Source organism: Lycium ferocissimum, chromosome 1 (assembly GCF_029784015.1).
Source record: "Lycium ferocissimum isolate CSIRO_LF1 chromosome 1, AGI_CSIRO_Lferr_CH_V1, whole genome shotgun sequence".
In the NCBI taxonomy this organism is placed as follows: Eukaryota; Viridiplantae; Streptophyta; class Magnoliopsida; order Solanales; family Solanaceae; genus Lycium; species Lycium ferocissimum.
In genome coordinates this window covers 60,939,434-60,960,370 of record NC_081342.1, presented here as the reverse complement: position 1 = coordinate 60,960,370, position 20,937 = coordinate 60,939,434, and the positions used below count along the sequence as shown (strand labels likewise).

The 20,937-nt window shown below is 34.3% G+C and overlaps 3 protein-coding genes across 3 annotated transcripts; all 3 read right to left on the bottom strand.

Moving 5' to 3' along the window:
- Nucleotides 1-577: 577 nt before the first annotated feature.
- On the bottom strand, nucleotides 578-2,499 carry LOC132056644 (uncharacterized). The gene is made up of 2 exons (XM_059448926.1): nucleotides 729-2,499; nucleotides 578-666 (listed from the first exon to the last, which is right to left on the bottom strand). The coding sequence occupies exon 1, from the start codon at nucleotides 2,421-2,423 to the stop codon at nucleotides 762-764; it is 1,662 nt and encodes a 553-aa protein (XP_059304909.1). The 5' UTR covers nucleotides 2,424-2,499; the 3' UTR covers nucleotides 578-666; nucleotides 729-761.
- Nucleotides 2,436-16,498, bottom strand: LOC132065850 (uncharacterized). Its single transcript, XM_059459380.1, has 2 exons — nucleotides 15,923-16,498; nucleotides 2,436-2,468 (listed from the first exon to the last, which is right to left on the bottom strand). Exons 1-2 carry the CDS (start codon nucleotides 16,466-16,468, stop codon nucleotides 2,436-2,438), a joined length of 579 nt encoding a protein of 192 aa, XP_059315363.1. The 5' UTR covers nucleotides 16,469-16,498.
- A 1,716-nt stretch (nucleotides 16,499-18,214) lies between these two features.
- On the bottom strand, nucleotides 18,215-20,227 carry LOC132056653 (uncharacterized). The gene has a single exon (XM_059448939.1). It carries the CDS (start codon nucleotides 20,084-20,086, stop codon nucleotides 18,431-18,433), a length of 1,656 nt encoding a protein of 551 aa, XP_059304922.1. The 5' UTR covers nucleotides 20,087-20,227; the 3' UTR covers nucleotides 18,215-18,430.
- Between the last annotated feature and the right edge of the window lie 710 nt (nucleotides 20,228-20,937).

The following is a 20,937-nucleotide window of genomic DNA, read 5'->3' as shown; positions in this document are numbered from 1 at the left end:
TTTCTTTACTGTTAGTTCAATTTGATAAATAAAATGCTATTGTATAATAATATCTACTTCAGTTTATTTGGAATATCTCTTGTAGAAGAAAGGATAAAAGAGAATATGGTCATCATGAAAAGATTACATTTTTACAGTAGTTTGTGATTCTTACATGTTGATACACGTTCTTGTTTGCGTTCAACGCCATACTGGATCTGAAATCATGGGCGTGACTAAATTTCCATCGGGTGTTAGTCATCAATTATCTGAAATTTTTTTGTGTGTAACCAAGGGTGTGGCCTAGTGTCAATTTTTGTGCGCGTGCCCAAGAGTGTGGCCTAGTGTTTGAAGTGAGCTTTCTAAGGTCTTTCAATTAATCCATTCTGCAATTCTCAATAATAACACATTCACCAGAAGAAGCTTTTGTGAGCACATTGTTTAGGGTCATCTTAGTTTATTATTAAGGGTCTTCGCATTGAAAGGTACAAATGGTCCTTATTGGGCAATTTAGAATGCCACAATCAGATCACAGGTAAAAAGATCCTAGCGTCCAGTGAGACTGTAAATGAATCTTTAGTGGAAAGTGGAAGCAACCCTTGTGAATATTGCACAAAACCTCAAAATATAACAAAATCAACAGATGTTCTTACAAATCATTCTTCTTTAGGAAATAACAACCATAAACTAGGCAATAAGTTGATTACTAGGTGTTATACTGCCATTAGTTACTAGCTAGCAATACACACAAGATACCAAAAACTTTGCAGTTACAGGACATGCTACCAAGAGTGGTCTTCCTCAATTCTAATACTATTCAGTCTTTTACTAACTAAAAGAAACTTAGTACCATAAGAATTACTAGCTTCTCTATCAAGTGCACATTGAACATGAAGCACTTCATGGAGGTCGAAATTATAGTACAAGAAGCTCTGCTTTGAGTTTAACGCAGTGGAACAGTCATTGCATTTGATATCTGCCATCTCACCCTCATATGGGTATGAATAGAGGAGTTTATAAGAGACTTTCTTGTTTGTGCCAAGGGTTAATGTCATGGGAGCACCAGCACAGCTACGATGGAGACTGAATTTACAAGCAGAGCAATGGTATGCTGCACCAACTTCTTCAGGGCAAGCTGCACATTTGAACTTTGGATGATCGGCATAGCTAGCAAGTATGAGGGGGTGATTGGGGTGAAAATGGTGTTGTATCTTTCTTGGAAAAGGGAAACAAATCTCGTCGATGAAGTAATTGCATAGCTGGCAAGTGTAACCGGACGAAGCCTTGAATGAACATATGCAGCAAGTACTCATGATTGATGCCTCATTCGTGTGTTTGATTGCTTTCAGTGGATGCCGGTGGCTGAAGTGTGTAACTTCTCCTAGCTGTTCGAGTTTTGGTTGCTGGCCAGGACAACATTTTTGGATGACCAACGATTTTTGGACTTCAGATAGGAAACTATTATCCCCTATAACTCCAAGCTCTTCTTCAGCAGCACACTCAAAATGGCAGATGTAATCAAACTCACGATTGTAGAAAAGCCAAGAGGATTGCCTGTTCATAACTTGGTTACAAATCCCACATAACAAGGTTGCACCTTCACTTTCTAGTGGAAAGTAAGTGAAGAGATCAAGTGGATATTTTACCTTGTGGATCAACGTCGTTTGCACAGAAGCACATTCAAGATGAAGGTCAAATTTACACAAGTCGCAATGATAGTAAAAAGAAAACAGTGAGTGGTGAGGATAAGAGTCGTCATATCCACATGCCACACAACGGAGTTTGTTTTCAACTTTCGAATGCCAATGAGCGATTGAGGGAATAGGAAGAAGAGTGAGTGAGTGCATTGGGTGAAAATCATGCCGAATTCTTCTAGGAATATTAGAGCATACCTCGTGGAGAAAGTAATGACAATAATCGCAACCATAAGCGACCCCAGATATTACAAGAGTACATATGTTGCATCTTATAACTTCTGTTCCTCGGAAGTGGAATCTTGGCAAAGTATGCCTATGGCTGAAATGCACTAGATCACCATCACGAAGACGAGGAGGCACTTTTGACACACAACTAGAAGCTAAAACCCGCGATTCTGATTCCTCTTCTCTTGTTATTTCTCTTTGTATCTTTTCCTGCCTCTTTCTAAATCTGCACACAACAGCTTGCTCGGCTTTTCTATCCTCGACACTCGAGTATTTTTTTGCTTCATCTAACAGATCTTCTGCTTGAGAAGTATCTGTTTTTTTGTTCTTAGCTATTTCTGTTTCACCTTTGATGGGCTGGGATATATTTTGAGGATGATGAGTTAGCAACTGAAGAAGAAATTTCAGCACACAATAAACAACAACAATAGCGGGTAGCCATATAGAAAGGCCTAGTAAATAACCGAATTCCAAGTTGTTATCATCAAACCACAAGCATAGCATCTTCTTGTTGACCGGCATCAACTGATATTACTATTGAGTCTGCTTGATGACTTGATCCTGATCCTGAAAGTAACAGAAGACAAGTGAAATTATTGAAAAAGCAAAAGTGAAAAGTGGAAAGTGAGAAGCATAATAAATAAAGCAAAGAGAATACGGGAAGGCAGAGAAATTTTATTATGTGACTAACATGCCACATCATACTTGTATGAGGCATTTATTAGCTTGACAAGTGGATTGATTTGGGTCCCACATTCCAAAAGAGCAAAAGCTAAATTGAGAAACACACCCTCTCTCTTCTCTGCCAACCTTCCTCTTCGTTAATCAAAGATTTGAAAAACAAATTAAATCTAATTGGGATAAGCAAAATGTCAGACAAACAAATAACTGAAATTTATGCTCAAATTAGCTCATAAACAAGCTGAAACTTTCGACAAAACCTATATCTTCAGATTTTCACTCTGCACCAATTGAATTAATTAGGTATGAACAAATATAATGCCAGTCAACTGAATACATAAAGAAAAACAAAAAGTAATACAGTACACCCATTAAAGAGTTGAAACTTGAAAGAAATGAGTAAAAGACTAAATGTACGTAATTTTTATTTTTGGGGGTGGGAGGGGGGGGGGGGGGGCCTGGGGGATTGTGGAATTCCTTCTTGTAATTTCATTAAGTTTATCTATTACATGTCAACAACCATATCACCTCATACCAACATTTTTTTTCTGATTTCTTTCTTACGGTTCAAGGTCTTCCCTGCAATTCCAAAGAAAACATTGAATATTAATAGAGGAAGATATTTGTAGAAGAGAAATAAAAAACATTAAGGGCGAAGGAATTGAACTAGGTAGACGAAGAGATTAGAAGGGAAGGAGTTTATCAGAGAAAGTGTTTCTCAATTTAACTTTTGCTGGTTTGGAATGTGGGACCCCAATCAATCCACTTGTCAAGCTAATAAATGCCTCATACAAGTATGATGTGGCATGTGAGTCACATACTAAAATTTCTCCCTAAAGTCCGGAGATGATATAATATCTCAGATATTGATCCAATATCAAATTTCCTATAAAAGTATAAAAGGACATCAACTTAAAGTCATTAGTTGAATCTTCCGAATTTCATTGGGAACCACCCATGCAATTATATATTACTATTATATATAAGAGGGAATGTGAGGACTTTTGAAGTCCTCACAATAATTTTCCAAATTTTTAAAAACTTTTTTATTAATTACTTTTATGTCCTAATTTTATTTATCAATTTTTTTGTTTTTTGTTTTTAAAGTTTACTTTTCAAAAGCTATCGAGATAATAACTTTTGTAGTCCTTACAATAATTTTCAAATTTTTTTAAAACTTTTTAATTAATTACTTTTAGGTCCTAATCTTATTTATTTATGTCAATTTTTTTATTTTTGTTTTTAAAGTCTACTTTTTTTATCGTAAAACCTCCTACCTCATTTTTTCACGTTCTTTGATTTTCGATTGGTGCTTCGATATTCGCATTTGAGCCCAATTAATCCAAATAATTCGCACCGCATCGCGCATTAATTATAAAAGAAGTTATCAATTGTAGTTCAAAATATTACCTAATTTAAAAAGATTTGGTTGTTCTAGACTTCCAATAATATAGTGATGATTGCTCTAAATTTAACATAGCACAGTAAAATAAATTTTCTCCACCCATAACTTGCCAAATTTATCATATAACAATTAAAATAGCTTAACACTGCATATTACAATTGTGTTACTAATAAATTAGAATATATACAATTCAATTTTAAAATATAAAAAATAATATTATTATCTGCATATTATTTAATTTATTGCATTTATTTCTTTTACTTTGTTTAGATTTTGAAGACAAATATTAATTTTGACTATGAAAATGAATAATTGATTAACAAATAAGCAACACATATGGTAAAATAATACTGTGGGCAAGAGCCTTTTCAAAAAAGAATCTATGGGGATTACTATATATTCAGATTCTAACCACTAGGACAATACGAATCTTCAGCGTATACATCATATGAAAAAAGAAGAAGAACTAGGTTGAGGTCATTACTTTCTTCAAAGAAACGACTTTGAAAACTAAAAACTAATATATATATATATATATATATATATATATATATATATATATATATATATATATATATATATATATATAGTAGCCTAGGATTATAGCAAGTTGCTGAGTAGGAGAAAGACAAGTGGTAGTTTTAGGACAAATTAGTTAGGTTAGACAATAATTAGTTACTGTTTTTGAATTATAATTTAAAAATAATAAATAAATATAAATAAATCTGTAATTAATCAAGAACAATACAATTTCTACTTTATATTTTTTTTGAAAAAAATAACTTATTTTTAGGGGGAAAACAACCGCGACCGTATTTAGTCCGAAAAGCCATCTCTACAATTATGGAGGTAATTAAGTAACCAATTAAATATAATCAAATTCGAGATTTAAGGGGAGGTTAACAAAGAGAGATTGGAGGTAGTTACAAAGAAGAAGAGAGTGATTAATACTCAGTCACTATTTTTCTGTCATCAATCGATTCTCCAAACATCCCTACTTGCTTTTGCTTTTCATTGCTCAATTTTCAGGATTATAACTTAAGAACTCTCTACACATGCATTTAAAGTTCCTTCATTATATATTATTTTGGGGTCTTGCATTATTACGAAGGTGATTGACTTTCTTGATCTTTTTTTTTTTTTTTAATCTTTTGATATCAGGTTTTAGCATATTAAGAGACCAAGCATGTAGATGAATGTCATTACCAATTCAAAATGAGAGTTCAGTAAGAAGAAACATATGAGGAGATCAAAAGCGTGCTATGACCTTCCCGAGGGAAAGTTTGAACTACCGAGAAAGGCATTGTCCACCTCAAGAAGAGAAGTTACATTTTCTTATTCCAGAACCTATGGGATATGTTACCCCATTTCCATGGCCAAAAAGTCGGGACTTCGTTCCCTCTGCCAGTGCTCTATATAAGAGATAGTTGAGAAGGCCATTCAGAACTGGGTTCATGGATGAGGATAACATGTTTAGGTTCACAGTTTCTTCAAGGAGCAGATAAGTATATCAATCAGCATGCTTCAGTAGTTTCAACAGAAATGGGACAGTTCGGACTGCCTTGGCCACGGGTTTGGGGTATGCTCTTTGTAAACTTCTTTTTTCAAGTATAACTTGAGTTATGGACACACTATATCTCGCGTAGCCTTATGAATGTGATCCGACATAGTGTTGTATGCTTTTGACGGGCAGGTGTTAAGACTGCAACATGTGGGCCTCATAGCTTTGTTAGAGAATGTCGAACTAGAAAGTGTTGTGCTTGGTCTTTTCTTTTTCTTTTGCAAAGTTGGAAAAGTTTGAGCTATATATTCCTTTTTTCTATTACAATCAATAAGTGCAAGGGATGAATAGGATCCCATTTTCTTCTTTAAGGAACCTTAAATGGCGCAATAGTGAGAGCCCAAATTTTCCCGATCAATGGGTTCTGAATAACGAACGATCATACTGAGAGAATGCCTATTAATATGATCAGTAAATCTCATCTATATATGTTACTATATACTGTAGTTCCTATCATAGCTAATATAACAAGAATATGATGATAAATCTATGATTTCTTATTTCTCCGAACATAATTTCCATGTTATCGTTAGATCAATTTCTGGACTTCAAATATCTCCTTAGTGTATTTGGGATTCTGATTCTCTTATGAATGCATTATCTTTTTGTTTTTAAATTTATTTAACAACGGTATGTAGTTCCTTTCCTTTTATTTCTAATCTTCCCCTAATTGCTACTTTTCATTTTAGGATTGCCTTTCTTCTCTTGGACTACATTATCTGTTTCGTTTGAGATCAAATATCTCTTATTACGAATAACAATTACCTCTAAATACATTTACTAATAAATATTATGATTGATAACAATAAAATTCATTTGTGGACAAAATATAAATAGCCAGGACAGGCTAGCTAGAGGACTTGGTGCGTGTCCTTTTTCTCTATAAAATGAAGGTTCAATTCCCTTTCTGTCACGACCCATTTTGGTTAAGTCGTGCGGGTACTTACCTTTCCCACCTCAGTAAGCGAACCCTCAGCCCAACGATTGTAAAGGCATAAATAAATAAATAAATCAATTTAATGAAAGAGAGTAATTTACGTAAGTCTTACGATAATAATATAGAAGAAAATGCGAAAATAAAAAATACACCCAGGGTCTGGTCTAATCCATACAAGAGCATCTAAATGAAAATATACAAGTCTAGAATATAATAATACATCAAATCTGTCTATGTCTCAGAATGAAAAAGTAAGACATAATAAGAGGAGTCTTCAAGGCAGCAGACGTCTCGTGCTCGCCCTAGAAACTCGAAGTTGTACTGATGGCGACTATCAGCCACGGGAGATGGAAGCAGACCCAACCTGGAACTCTGCATTCATAAAAAAATGCAGCAAGTGCATGCCAGTACAAAACCACAGTACTGGTAGGTATCATCGGCCGACTAAGTATAGCTAACATAATTCAGACAATTAAGCAGGATAGGCAGATAAATCAACAAGTATAAGTCAAACACAATCAGATACAAGTATCCGTCATCACCTAGGTTGAAGCATCTAAATCCAAGTATGCCAAGTTTCGATATATGTCCAATCTGAAATCAACAACGAAAGTAAACACCGGATCATCACAATATAAAACAAGATGCAATGCAATGCAATGATGTAAGAATGCCAATGCAATACAATGCAGTGTACTCCGGACGGAAGTATCGACGTCCCAGTAGCACAACCCATATGGGACCCGCGAAGTCCATGTACTCACTCATCCATGATTCCGGGACAATCATCGGACATAGGACTCTCACATCACACAATCCACGATTCCGAGACAACCATCGGACATCAGACTACCCACATCACTCGCACACAATCCACGATTTCGGGACAACCATCGGATATCGGACTACTCACATCACTCCCATGCAAACTGAGCTCAGCTCATCACAGTGTTTCATCAAGTATCAACAATATATCATGAGAGATGTGAATGTGTGCGATGTATGAGTAAACATGAATAATCAGATTAATATCACAAGTACCAAACATGGGTACGCCAATAATATCATGAAAGACTACATAAATCATATAAAGACACTATCCCTGAAATCAAATGCCAACAAGTGGAGCACCACAATATCATGAACAAGATATCTCAATAGTCTCCAATATCCACTATCACTATGCGGCATCAAGCCCACAACAATAGGACAACTCAATCACAACATAACGGGGTAGCTAGCCCCAATCACACAATAGGGCCCAACCTAATACAATATCCAACCCAACTTCATACCTGATGGTTTACATGCTTTCTCCGACAATATCATCTAAGTATATGCTTCGCTATACGAAGTCTCACCAAGGGTAAGCCATAATCTACCTGGATGGTCGAACAGCAAAACACCAACAATCACTCCTGCGCTTTCCCCCTTCCACTGAGCCTCAAGATCAAGAAAGTCTAGGCATATGCAAAATCTAGATTAGAAATCATGAGGATCGATACCTATATTGCTATCATTCAATTTAGGTCAAAACCAACCCTAGAATTTGGGAAAACCGGTCCCACAAGGTCAAAACGGGAAATTCGTGAGTAAAATATCAAATTAAGCACTAGGTGATCAAAACCCAACAACTAATTGCTAAATTAACTCAAGGATTCACCTAATTTCGAATTTCAAGTAAAACCCTCAATTTTGGTTACAAACCCTAACTCTTAGATTCAAGAATTCAACACTAATAATGGGATATATATGATTAACAACCTTAGATACATCATAATCTAGCATAAACTCAATCAATTTCATCATTAATGAGCCTAGATAGAAAACCCATTAAAACCCACTTTTAATCTTCCATTACTAAGGGACTAACAAGGAAAGAGTAATTCTAAGATGATCAGGAACAATGAAATAGCAAGAGGGTTAGGAGAACTTACCACCAAGAATCTTCACCGATAATCCCCAAGAATAGTTTTCAAGAGCTCAAATTTCGTAATGGTATTAAATGATAGACTAAGGGCTTTTAACACTTCATTTAATGAACTCACTGCCCGTCACCCGCTTCCGTGACGCCAAGGCCGCTCCAGCGGTGCCATGACCGCTACAGCGGTCATGCCCAATTGGCAAGGACCGCTTCAGCAGCAGGGTGACCGCTTTAGCGGTACCGCTGCCGCGGTGTTTGTGCCGCCAAAGCGGGCACCAGACACCAGAAACTTCCCAAGTTTTCACACTTCAACATAAATTCCTGACTAATTCTCGAGGCCATCTGCTCACATACACAAACACACATAAAAACACGCTACGAACGCGCTCGTGGCCTCGGAATTCCCAACGGAGGTCTCGTTGACCGAGTCAACCCCCGATACCTCAATTCTAATTTCCCAACCCAAGTCCCAAAATGCATCCGAGTGCATTGGGAACCGAACTAGATATACACACAAGTTCTAAATGACCATCCGGACCTCTCGAAATCGACAGATTTATGAAAAAAGTGCGTTTACCCAAAAGTCAACTTTGAGTCAACTCTTTTTCGCTTAAAGCCCATATTTCACAAAAAGTCGCCCGAATCAAGTCTAGATACCTCGGGAAGCGTGTCAACGGTCCCCTCGGGTCAAAAGTGAGCTAACCAAGCTCGGAAAGGGGCAAAAATGCCGGAAAGACTATAACGACCAAACGGGTCGTTACACTTTCCCATGTAGGGATTGTTCCTTGGGAACTAACTATATGTGACACTTTTATATGTATTTTTATTTTTATCTTTTCTATATCATCTACATTTATAAAGCCACATATCTGACCGCGCCAAGCGCGGGCCACTTAACTAGTTAGGGATAATTCTAAAAACATCCTTCCATGATTTATTTTATAGCACTAAGCTTTCATGTGGTTCATAATATTATGTCTACCTCTCTTATTTTGATTTCTTCGTAATAATTTATTTATTTCTAACATTAAAATTTTACAATATAACAACTTTACCTTTGCTATTATTGCACCTATAATTAGCTAAAAGAACATTTTTTGGGTTAGCAATCAACATGTATACTCGCTAGCCCGTCAAATAATATAGTGCAAGTGACAAGGACGAGTCAAGGCTTTACAATATCAGATTTTCTTTCTCCATACACCTATGCTTCAAAAGAGAAGGATTCAATGATTAATGACAATAGAAGAGAAATCGCTCGGATCGTGCACGAACATAGGCAAGAGCTTGATGAGGAACAAGAAGCGCTCTTTGACCTTAGAAGGCTAACTAAATTCATCAAGAATATTTTGGTTTACCTCTTCTATTACTATTTAACAAAGTGAAAATAAAATAGAAATTGGAGTTTAAATGTAGACTTTTAGTATGAAAAATGTATAAATGGTGTGTTCATTTTTACTAATTATCCGTTCATGCATTAATAAACTCATTATCTTCTAAAGATATTAGGTAAGAAGAGTTTAACTACTTCGTTTGCATAATCTTATTACAAAATTGATAACTATAATTCTGAATAGTGTTTAAATAGGAAGGAAGATCGAGAATACTTATATTGCATAACTTTTCTCTCCATGAAAGAAAAGTCGGCTTCCCTTCTCAATAGGAAATTTTTTATTTGAATTTGTTTCTATTTTTTGCATATGAATTTTTTCCTTATGCATTTTATTTTGGGAAAATAACACTGTATGCCAATTATAAAGAAATATTTACCCGTTTTAGCCCATCTTTCTTTTATTACATGCTATAGCCACTTTTTTACCCTTCTGTTTTTGCCTTCCTCCTCCATCTCCGGCGAGCAACCAGATCCTCCACCACGTGCCACCACTGTACAACCTATAAACACCCCTTATACATTATGTTTAAACTCCTCTCATGTATAAACACCTCTTGTATAAGTTTGTATAATATTGTATACTAGTTTTATACATTATTATACACTTTTATACAAGGTTTATACACTGTCTACAGTAGGTGTATAAAATTGTATATTATTGTATAATGTTGATACCGTAAAAAAGTGTCAATATGGGTGTAATTTAAAAATATGGCTACACAAATGTAATTTTATATCTTTGGATTGTACATTACTGAAATTTTTCCTTTTATTTTTCATCTAATTAATGTTTGTCTAAGATTAAATATTTCTCCTTTTGCATTATAACTTTTTTCTTATCTTTTTTTACATCAATTAAATTACAAAATAAAATGTCTAACCGCGCGAAGCGCGGGCCAATTAACTAGTGTATTTAATAAAGATCAACAGTCAAGACCTAGTAATGACTTAATAAAGACCGAGTACTGCACCGTTGAAAAACTCTGTTATGAGCCTTTCAAGTTTCAGGCTGATTCATTTCCCTTGTTTATGTCATGGTTTTATATATCCATAACAAGATTACTTTTTTTTTATATATATATAATCATGGTATAGGGGCCAACTTGTCTGCACATTGACTAATTCTACTCCATGGCACCTTTCATCAGTACGATTCTTACCGAGTAACTCTGTCCGTTAAGATTTTGAGAGTTAATTCCCTAGATGATCACTCAAGTTTGGGGAATTGCTTCTAAATATCACATTTGTTTCTTTTAAGACAACAAAGTCACTCAATTATCACTATTTTCCTCAAAATATACTAGACACTTCAAAAGCATCATTCTCTCCTAGTTGACATGCTATGTCATTAAAGCCCCCCCACCCCCCGGGCCCCCCACCTTTTTTTTTTTTTTAAGAATAGACCTATTTAACCAAACCTATATTTATACCCAATCAAATATGACCCGATAAAGAACGGCAAAGGAATCAAACCATACTTTCTATTAAGCCACTTTTTCAAATCTAAGGTTCTTTTATCTCAACTCAAAGATATTATTTTTCACTTTTAAATTTAAATAGTTTTATCTTTCTATTCAAATTCAAATATTTTTAAGTATCATATTTTCCCCCACATTAAACGATATATTCTTTCCACCTTAAAATGCTTACACAGATAATACAAAGATTACATCCGTATAAGTTTTACTTTTAAAAAACCTAAGTGAATATTATATATTAAGAAATAAAATAAGTGTAAATTTTTCCTTTATATTTTGAGTTATTTATCTTTAAATATGTAGTGTATAATTATTAAGTATTTCCATCATCCACTCTTGATGGCTACAGATCCTCTTTTATTGACATCTATAAATCTTTTTTGAGTTATGTCGTAGTTTGTCAAAAAAAAAAAAAAAAAAAAAAAGAACTTATGCTAAGGAACCACGAAGTTAATAAAGTGGTAATGGAGAAATTATGATAAGTAGGATCTGACATATATAACTCAAATATCAATAGATGATTATGAAGTTAATAATGTGGTAATGGAGAAATTATGATAAGTAGGATTTGACATATATAACTCAAATATCATAAATGATTCTTATAAGTCTCGAATTGAATTTTCTTGGTTATGCATACTCTGTAAGAATTGAATTATCTGCTTATGCATACTAATAATTAAATTTGTAACAACTAAGTTAGTTGAAGAAGTGCATACTACATAATTAAGGATAAATAACTCAAAATACAAAGGAAAAATTTTACACTAACTTTATTTCTTAAAATATAAGATTAAATTAGATTTTTTAAATGTTAAACTTATACTAAAGTAATATTTTTGTTATCTATGTTCCATTTCAATGTGGAAAGAATATATCATTTAATGTGAAAAAAATATGATATTTAAAAATATTTGAATTTGAATAGAAAGACAAACCTACTTAAATTTTAATTTAAATTGAAAGATAATATATTTAAATTGAGATAAAAGAAACGTAGATTTGAAAAAGTGGCATAATAGAAAGTATGATTCACTTTGCCGCTTTTTAACCGGGTTATATTTGACTAAGTATAAAATATGAATTTGGTTAAATGAGTTTGATGAGTTAAATAGGTATATTATTCAAAAAATTGACTTTAATGACATGGCATGCTAACTAGGCTCTAAGAAGGCTTTTGAGGTGTTTAGTATATTTTGAGAAAAATATTGATAATTGAGTGACTTTATTGTCCTAAAAGAAACAAAAGTAATATTTTGAGGCAATTCTCCAAACTCCGGTGATTATCTAGGGAATTAACTCAGATTTTGATACATGCAAAAAAATTACTTTTTCTTTTTACTTTATAGCTTATCTCATACACTAATAATACTTTATAGTATTACTATATTAATCCACATATCTTGAATGATTGAAACTAAGAATAAGTTATACACAATTTGCTTGAAAAAATCTCGAGTTAGTTAATCAACAGATAACAAAATACAATGCTAAAACTTTACTCTTCAAAGCATTAAAAAAAAAAAAAAAAAAAAAGGTCAATTAGACATATCTACATTCCCCACTTCCCAGAATAAACAGAATTACAATTGAAACTATAATTACTAAATTCTCAAATTTCCAAATAAACTCAGTTTCCTTTCTGATCAGTTCCCCCAAATTGAATCACAAAAAAGCTATATCACTTCATCCTAAAAATTTTGCTTTCTTATTTGGATAATTGTAGCTGTTGGTCTTTGGTCATCACTACTAAAAAATCTCTATTTTCCTATTAATGTTTAAAGATATGGATGGGTAAGTCTCTCTAGTATAATCCCTTTCAGTAGACGTCTCATTTGCCATAGTAAAAGGGTTGGGTAGTGAGGTGGCATGTCACATGGCATTCACCTCGCTAAAATATCAATGCCACATGTGATGTTCGTTTTGGACAACTTAACGGATGAGGGATTTATTTGAACGGAAAGTATCATGAAAAGGGATATATTTGGACTCAAAGTATAACGAGGGGTATATTTGGCCCTTTTCTGATAGTACATGGGTATATTTAACCTTTCCGTTCTTAAATTATACTCCTTCCGTCTCAATTTAAGTGTCTTAGTTTGACTAAACACGAAGTTTAAGAAATAAAAAGACTTAAGTCTTGTGCTCCTAAATTAAAAGCGTGTATAATGTGATAAAATCTTTCTTTGAATCTTGTGGTTATAAATTTGTAACTATCAAGTTACTAAATATAAAAAAAGACACTTTTGTTGAGACAAACCACAAAGAAAAGCAAGACATTAAAATTGCGACGGAGGGAGTAACTATTTCCTCTCATTAACCCATAGATAAAGCTGGCCATTGATTTATACTTCAAAATTAGCACAGTCGTTGATATATATATCTCGTTCAACGAAAATTTTCAGCAAGTTAAAGCTAAAAACTTATAGTTGGTAAGCCCTACAAATGAGATCTCCAGGATCAAACAAGATTAAGTAAATAAAATTAAGTAATTAGAGCTCAATCGCAATCAGTAAAACCCAATTCAGAAAATCTTGAGTATCAGCTCAAAGTTAATAATTAAAAAATAATCCTCTCAGTAGGTGTAGTGAATTATGGTTCATGCCGTGTGCGCGTAATTGCACAATTATACTCAACTTCGCTTTTTAACCAGACTAATTTTAAAATAATATTACTCTGGAATAGAAAGTCACATTAAAAATTGGGAGAAGGGTCAAAAATATCCCTCTACTTTGAGAAAAGAGCTAAAAATGTCCTCCGAACTTATTTTGGATAAAAAATATCCTTCCCGTTGTGAAACTTTTCAAACATACCCCTATGTTAACAGAAATATCCATTCCCCCCAAAAATTATTTTTTGACCCGATCCAAACTTAACCCGGCCCAAACAAAATAATAACTCTATAGTCCACCAAACAAGACTCAAAGGTTTAGCTATTCCTCAAGACGAAGATGTTCGCTTCACCTCATCTTCCATCAAACTCCCTCTCTTCTCTCCACCTCCATTACACCACCATAATACCCGTAATCAATTTTTCACTAACCTACACTTGATCCTACAAAATTTTCCCAAAAAATTCCCACACCCATTTCATCAAAATGCTGAAAATATTCAAACTTTATTCAAATTCCCACACCCAAAGTTCAAACCCCAAAATGCAATTCTTGAATTCCTAACAAAACCAAGAAACATAAACCCATTTTCTTGGAAGTTACCAAATACTACTACACCTCTACTTTGTTGTGCATCAATAGCATTGAATAATCAGAGCAACAATTTGGATGCCCGGAAAATCGGGCGGGAACAATGAAGAGAGGGTTCTAATCTGTTTAAGTGTTAGTGAGAAATAATGATGGGGAAGAACTTAAGTAGTGTGAGATGCTAACCGAGAGAGAGGTACAAAGTTTGCCTAGGATAAGTGGGTATTTTTGCTCTTGTATGCCTGTTGCTGTTGATACTAGAGATGGTATTCGCTAAGCATACTCTATGCGTCTTAATTTTGTCGAAGTTGAGATAATATTTGAAGCCATATTGAAAAGAAAGTTGGCTGGAAAAAGTGAAGAATCTGATGAGAAAGTGGGAACCGTCACTTTCCTCTCTCTCATGTTGGTGAAAAGGAATTGAACGTTTGAGTCTTGTTTGGTGAACTAAAGAGTTATTATTTTATTTGGATCGAGTTAAGTTTTGATCGGGTCAAAAACTGATTTTTTTGAGGAATGAATATTTCTATTAAGAGATGAGTATATTTGAAAAGTTTCATAATGGAAAAAATATTTTTGACCCAAAATAAGTTTGGAGTATATTTTTAACTTTTTTTCTAAAGTAAAGAGATATTTGTGATCCTTTTCCCTAAAAAAATTAACATAAGACATTAGAGCACTTCATTTTTTGTACTCCATTATTTTAGCTCAAAAATTGTTTGGAACACGGTGATTCTTCCCAAATAAAGTAAATACATCTTCCCAAATAAAGTAAATACAACTCCCTCTGTCCCTTGATACACTTTCTCTTTTACATGTCTCAAAAAGAATGATACATTTTTATATTTAGAAATAATTTAACTTAAAACTTTTCCTTTTACACTTAATGAAATAATTTATAACCACACAAATATCAATGAATTGTTTTAGACCGCAAGTTTCAAAAGTTTTCATTTCTTTCTTAAACTCCGTGACTAGTCAAATTATATTATATAAATTGGGACAGAGGGAGTATAAAAAATTGTCCTCTTTTCCTTTTTAGTCTGTCTCAAAAAAATTGTCACCTTTCTGTATTTAGAAACAATTTAATTTTTGAAATGATTTACAGCCACACAAATATCTAAAGCTTGTTTTGGACTACACATTTCAAAAATCTTCCTTTATTTCTTAAACTTTGTGTCAAGTCAAAAGAAAACAATCTTTTTGAGACGGAGAGAGTACTTGGATTAGACAAGGACAATCTTTCAAATCCTCATCTTGATCAACTTTATACTCCCTCCGTCCCAAAAAGATTGTCTTACTTTGACTTGACACAAATTTTAAGAAATAAAGGAAGACTTTTGAAATGTATGGTCGCCTTAGATATTTGTGTGGCTGTAAATCATCTCATAGAGCTAAATTATTTTTAAATATAGAAATGTGTCAATCTTTTTTGGACAAACTAAAAAAGAAAGGAAGATAATCTTTTTAAGACGGAGGGAGTAGTTGTATTTAGAATTTGAATTCATCTTCCCTTCCACGAAGACATTGTACCTCAAAACAAAAGCCAATAGCAAAACCACCCATTCCAAGCAAATTATCAAAATGGACAAGCCACCAACCAATTTCAATATTGCAACACCATATTCTTCACTAACATAAGAGTTCAATTCTCCTAAAAATTCAGAAGCCCTTGTGAAAATAAGCACAGATGCTGAGCCTTGAAATATTGCCGTTATAACCGTAGCCTCCTTATGAATGGCATACCAAATGTGGGACCCCGCTAGGGTCATAGTGTCCGTGCATCCGGGGACCAGACCCATGATTGTGAGAGCGTGGAGGAGGATGAAAAGGCCCCCGTATAACGAGGGGATTAAGCGTAAAGAGAGTATAAGGAGGATACAACTGGACGATGCACCTAAAAGAATGTAATTTGTTAAACGAAATATTTGGTGAGAACGGTGATAGTGAAACTTGGACACATTTGAAGTTATGACGGAAAGACCCATTGGTTTGAATTTGATGAAGAAATTGAAATCTTGAATTAATTATAGAAATTGTTGGTGATTTTTGAGAAGAAAAATAGAAGATGAAGAAGGGGAAGGAAATAAGGGGTATTTAAAGAAGTGATGATCATGTATTTAGCCGTTTAGTTTATGATTAACGGCTAGTTGAAATGGTGGGAGAAAAAAACAATCGAACGGCTCAAACACCCCAATAGCTCAAAAAAATAGCCGAGCAGTAACATAAATGGCACGACACTAGTATGAGTTTAATTGCATAAATGATCCTTAAGTGACATAAAAATTAAGGCTTAAGCTCATTAACTATGTCTTGTTGTAAAATAAGAATTAATATGGAACAACTGAACAAGATGTAAATAAGAAATGTAGAAAGGACTAGAGAGATTTTCTTATTTCTAAAAGTGTCGCCAACAAAAATTAATAACAATGTCTCTATTTATAGGATTACATTGTGGAATACCAAAAGATGACATAAACATGACTCTTAACTTATGTAGGAATTATGACAATGAAAAGTTGTGAAAGTAATATAAATTAAAAACAAAATTCATTCTTCTATGAATTATGAACACAAATGGATATCCACGCTTAATTATTTCATAACACGTCTCATGTATTCTTCTAGAGGCATATTTTTTGTAAAAAGAATCAATATAAGAAATTAAATTGACGAAAAAGTCTAGACATTAGTGATAACAATTGTTGTAGCTGGAGAAGAAAGTTTACTAATTTCTGGATATTGCTCCAAATTGTGAGTTGTCCAATTAATACTAAGCCATTTGGTTTATTAAGTTCCAAATTTCTAAATGCAAAATGTAAATGAACTATTCTTGGTGTGTTATTTGTTTTAATATTAGATTAAACAGGAACCGAACCCAGTTTTAGACGCCATCTGCTGCTTAGTAAAATACTAATTAGCGGATCAAGTCCTTAAGATAATATAATTACTTAACAGACTGTTTTGAAACTTAAGGACTTCTCCTTTTTGTAATCATGGCAACAGGGATGTACCATTTGCTTTTGTTGGAAGTGATTTAGGGTCTAAGGAGAGCCCTAGGATCAAGCCAAGTTGTAAACTAAACGTCGCACTAAAGTTTCAAATGATCACGCACAAGGCATAACTTCAATACGATCATTACTCTCAGTCTATAACAAATCACACTCTAGATATATATCAAGTCAAAGCCTTTCGAGTCTATTTCAATGCCATAAACCGTTTGTCATTTGGACATTCCTACGAAAAGTTATGGACGTTTTACTCAAAGGTGTCCAACGGAGAAAAACTTGAGACACGAGGTACAATTCACTCAAACACTTGCGCCTATATAAAAGGCAGCAACGGGCAACAACTCCATTTTCTTTACAGTAAGTTAAATTTGATAAATAAAATGCTATTGTATAATAATATCTACTTCAGTTTATTTGGAATATCTACTTTAGTTTATTTGGAATATCTCCCACTCCGTGGATCCGAAATCATGGGGCCGTTGCTTTTTTCCATCAGGTATTAGTAATCAATTATCTGAATTTTTTTTATGTGTAACCAAGTGTGTGGCCTAGTGTCAATTTTTTGTGTGCGTGCCAAAGGGTTCATTATTTAGGGTCGTCTTAGTTTATCGTTGAGGGTCTTCACATTGAAAGGTACAAATGGTCCTTATTGGGCAATTTAGAATGCCACAATCAGATCACAGGTAAAAAGATCCTGGTGTCCAGTGAGACTGTAAATGAATCTTTAGTGGAAAGTGGAAGCAACCCTTGTGAATATTGCACAAAACCTCAAAATATAACAAAATCAACAGATGTTCTTACAAATCATTCTTCTTTTGGAAAAGGAAATAACAACCATAAACTAGGAAATAAGTTGATTACTAGGTGTTATACTGCCATTAGTTACTAGCCAGTAATACATACAAGATACCAAAAACTTTGCAGTTACAGGACATGCTACTAAGAGCGGTCTTCCCCTATTCTAATACTTTTCAGTCTTTCACTAGCTAAAAGAAGCTTAGTACGATTAGAATTAGCTTCTTTATCAAGTGCACATTGGACATGAAGCGCTTCATCGAGGTCGAAATTGTAGTACAAGAAACTCTGCTTTGAGTTTAACTCACTGGAACATTTACTGCATTTGATATCTGCCATCTCACCCTCATATGGATATGAATAGAGGAGTTTATAAGAAACTTTCTTGTTTGTGCCAAGGGTTAATATCATGGGAGCACCAGCACAGCTACGATGGAGACTGAATTTACAAGCAGAGCAATGGTATGCTGCACCAACTTCTCCAGTGCAAGCTGCGCATTTGAACTTTGGATGATCGGTATAGCTTGCGAGTATAAGGGGGTGATTGGGGTGAAAAAAGTGTTGTATCTTTAGCGGAAGAGAGAAACAAATCTCGCTGATGAAGTAACTGCATAGCTGGCAAGTGTAACCGGACGAAGCCATGTTTGAACATATGCAGCAGTTACTCATGATCGATGCCTCATTCGTTTGTTTGATTGCTTTCAGTGGATGCCGATGGCTGAAGTGTGTAACTTCTCCTAGCTGTTCGAGTTTTGGTTGTTGGACAGGACAACATTTTTGGATGACCAACGATTTTTGGACTTCAGATAGGAAAATAGTATCCCCTGTAACTCCAAGCTCTTCTTCAGCAGCACACTCAAAATGGCAGATGTAATCAAACTCGCGATTGTAGAAAAGCCAAGAGGATTGCCTATTCATAACTTGGTTACAAATCCCACATAACAAGGTTGCACCTTCACTTTCTAGTGGAAAGTAAGTGAAGAGATCAAGTGGATATTTTACCTTGTGGATCAACGTCGTTTGCACAGAAGCACATTCAAGATGAAGGTCAAATTTACACGAGTCGCAATGATAGTAAAAAGAAAACAGTGAGTGGTGAGGATAAGAGTCGTCATATCCACATGCCACACAACGGAATTTGTTTTCAACTTTCGAATGCCAATGAGCGATTGAGGGAATAGGAAGAAGAGTGAGTGAGTGCATTGGGTGAAAATCATGCCGAATTCTTCTAGGAATATTAAAGCATACCTCGTGGAGAAAGTAATGACAATAATCGCAACCATAAGCGACCCCAGATATTATAATAGTACACATGTTGCATCTTATAACTTCTGTTCCTCGGATGTGGAATCTTAGCAAAGGATGCCTGTGGCTGAAATGCACTAGATCACCATCACGAAGACGAGGAGGCACTTTTGACACACAACTAGAAGCTAAAACCCGAGATTCTGATTCCTCTTCTCGTGTTATTTCTCTTTGTATCTTTTCCTGCCTCTTTCTAAATCTGCACACAACAGCTTTCTGGGCTTTTCTCTCCTCGACACTCGAGTATTTTTTTGCTTCATCCAACAGATCTTCTCCTTGAGAAGTATCTAATTTTTTGTTCTCAGCTATTTCTGTTTCTCCTTTGGTGGGCTGGGATATATTTTGAGGATGATGAGTTAGCAACTGAAGAAGAAATTTCAGCACACAATAAACAAGAACAATAGCGGGTAGCCATATAGAAAGGCCTAGTATATAACCGAATTCCAAGTTGTTATCGTCAAAGCGCAAGCATAGCATCTTCTTGTTGTCCGACATCAACTGATAATACTATTGAGTCTGCATGAAGACTTGATCCTAATCCTGGAAGTAACAGAAGATAAGTGAAATTATTGAAAAAGCAGAAGTGAAAAGTGGAAAGTGAAAATCATAATAAATAAAGCAAAGAGGATACGGTCCTGGAGAGAAATTTTATTATGTGACTAATATGCGACATCATACTTGTATGAGGCATTTATTAGCTTGACAAGTGGATTGATTTGGGTCCCACATTCCAAAAAAAGCAAAAGCTAAATTGAGAAACACTTTCTCTGTTCTCTTCCAACCTTCCTCTTCGTTAATCAAAGATTTGAAAAACAAATTAAATCAAATTGGGATAAGAAAAAGGTCAAAGCAAGTAAAAGACAACAAATAACTGAAATTCATGCTCAAATTAACTCATAAACATGCTGAAACTTTCGACAAAACCTATATTTTCATATTTTTAATCAAAGATTTGAAAAACAAATTAAATCAAATTAGAAAACTAAATTAATTAGGTATTTTGAACAAATATAATGGTATGAACAAATAAATACATAAAGAAAAACTAAAAGCAATAAAGTACACCCATTAAAGAGTTGAAACTTGAAACAAATGAGTAAAAGATCAAATGTACATAATATTGTTTTTGGGGGGCGGGGGGCGGGGGTGTTATAGTTTCGTCATGTAATTTCATTAATTTTATCTTTTACATGTCAACAACCATATCACCTCATACCAACATTTTTTTCTGCTGTCTTTCTTACTGTTTCAAGTCTTCCCTGCAACTCCAAAGAAAACATTGAATATTAATAGAGGAAGATATTTGTATAAGGGAAATAAAAAACATTAAGGGTCAGTTTGGAAAG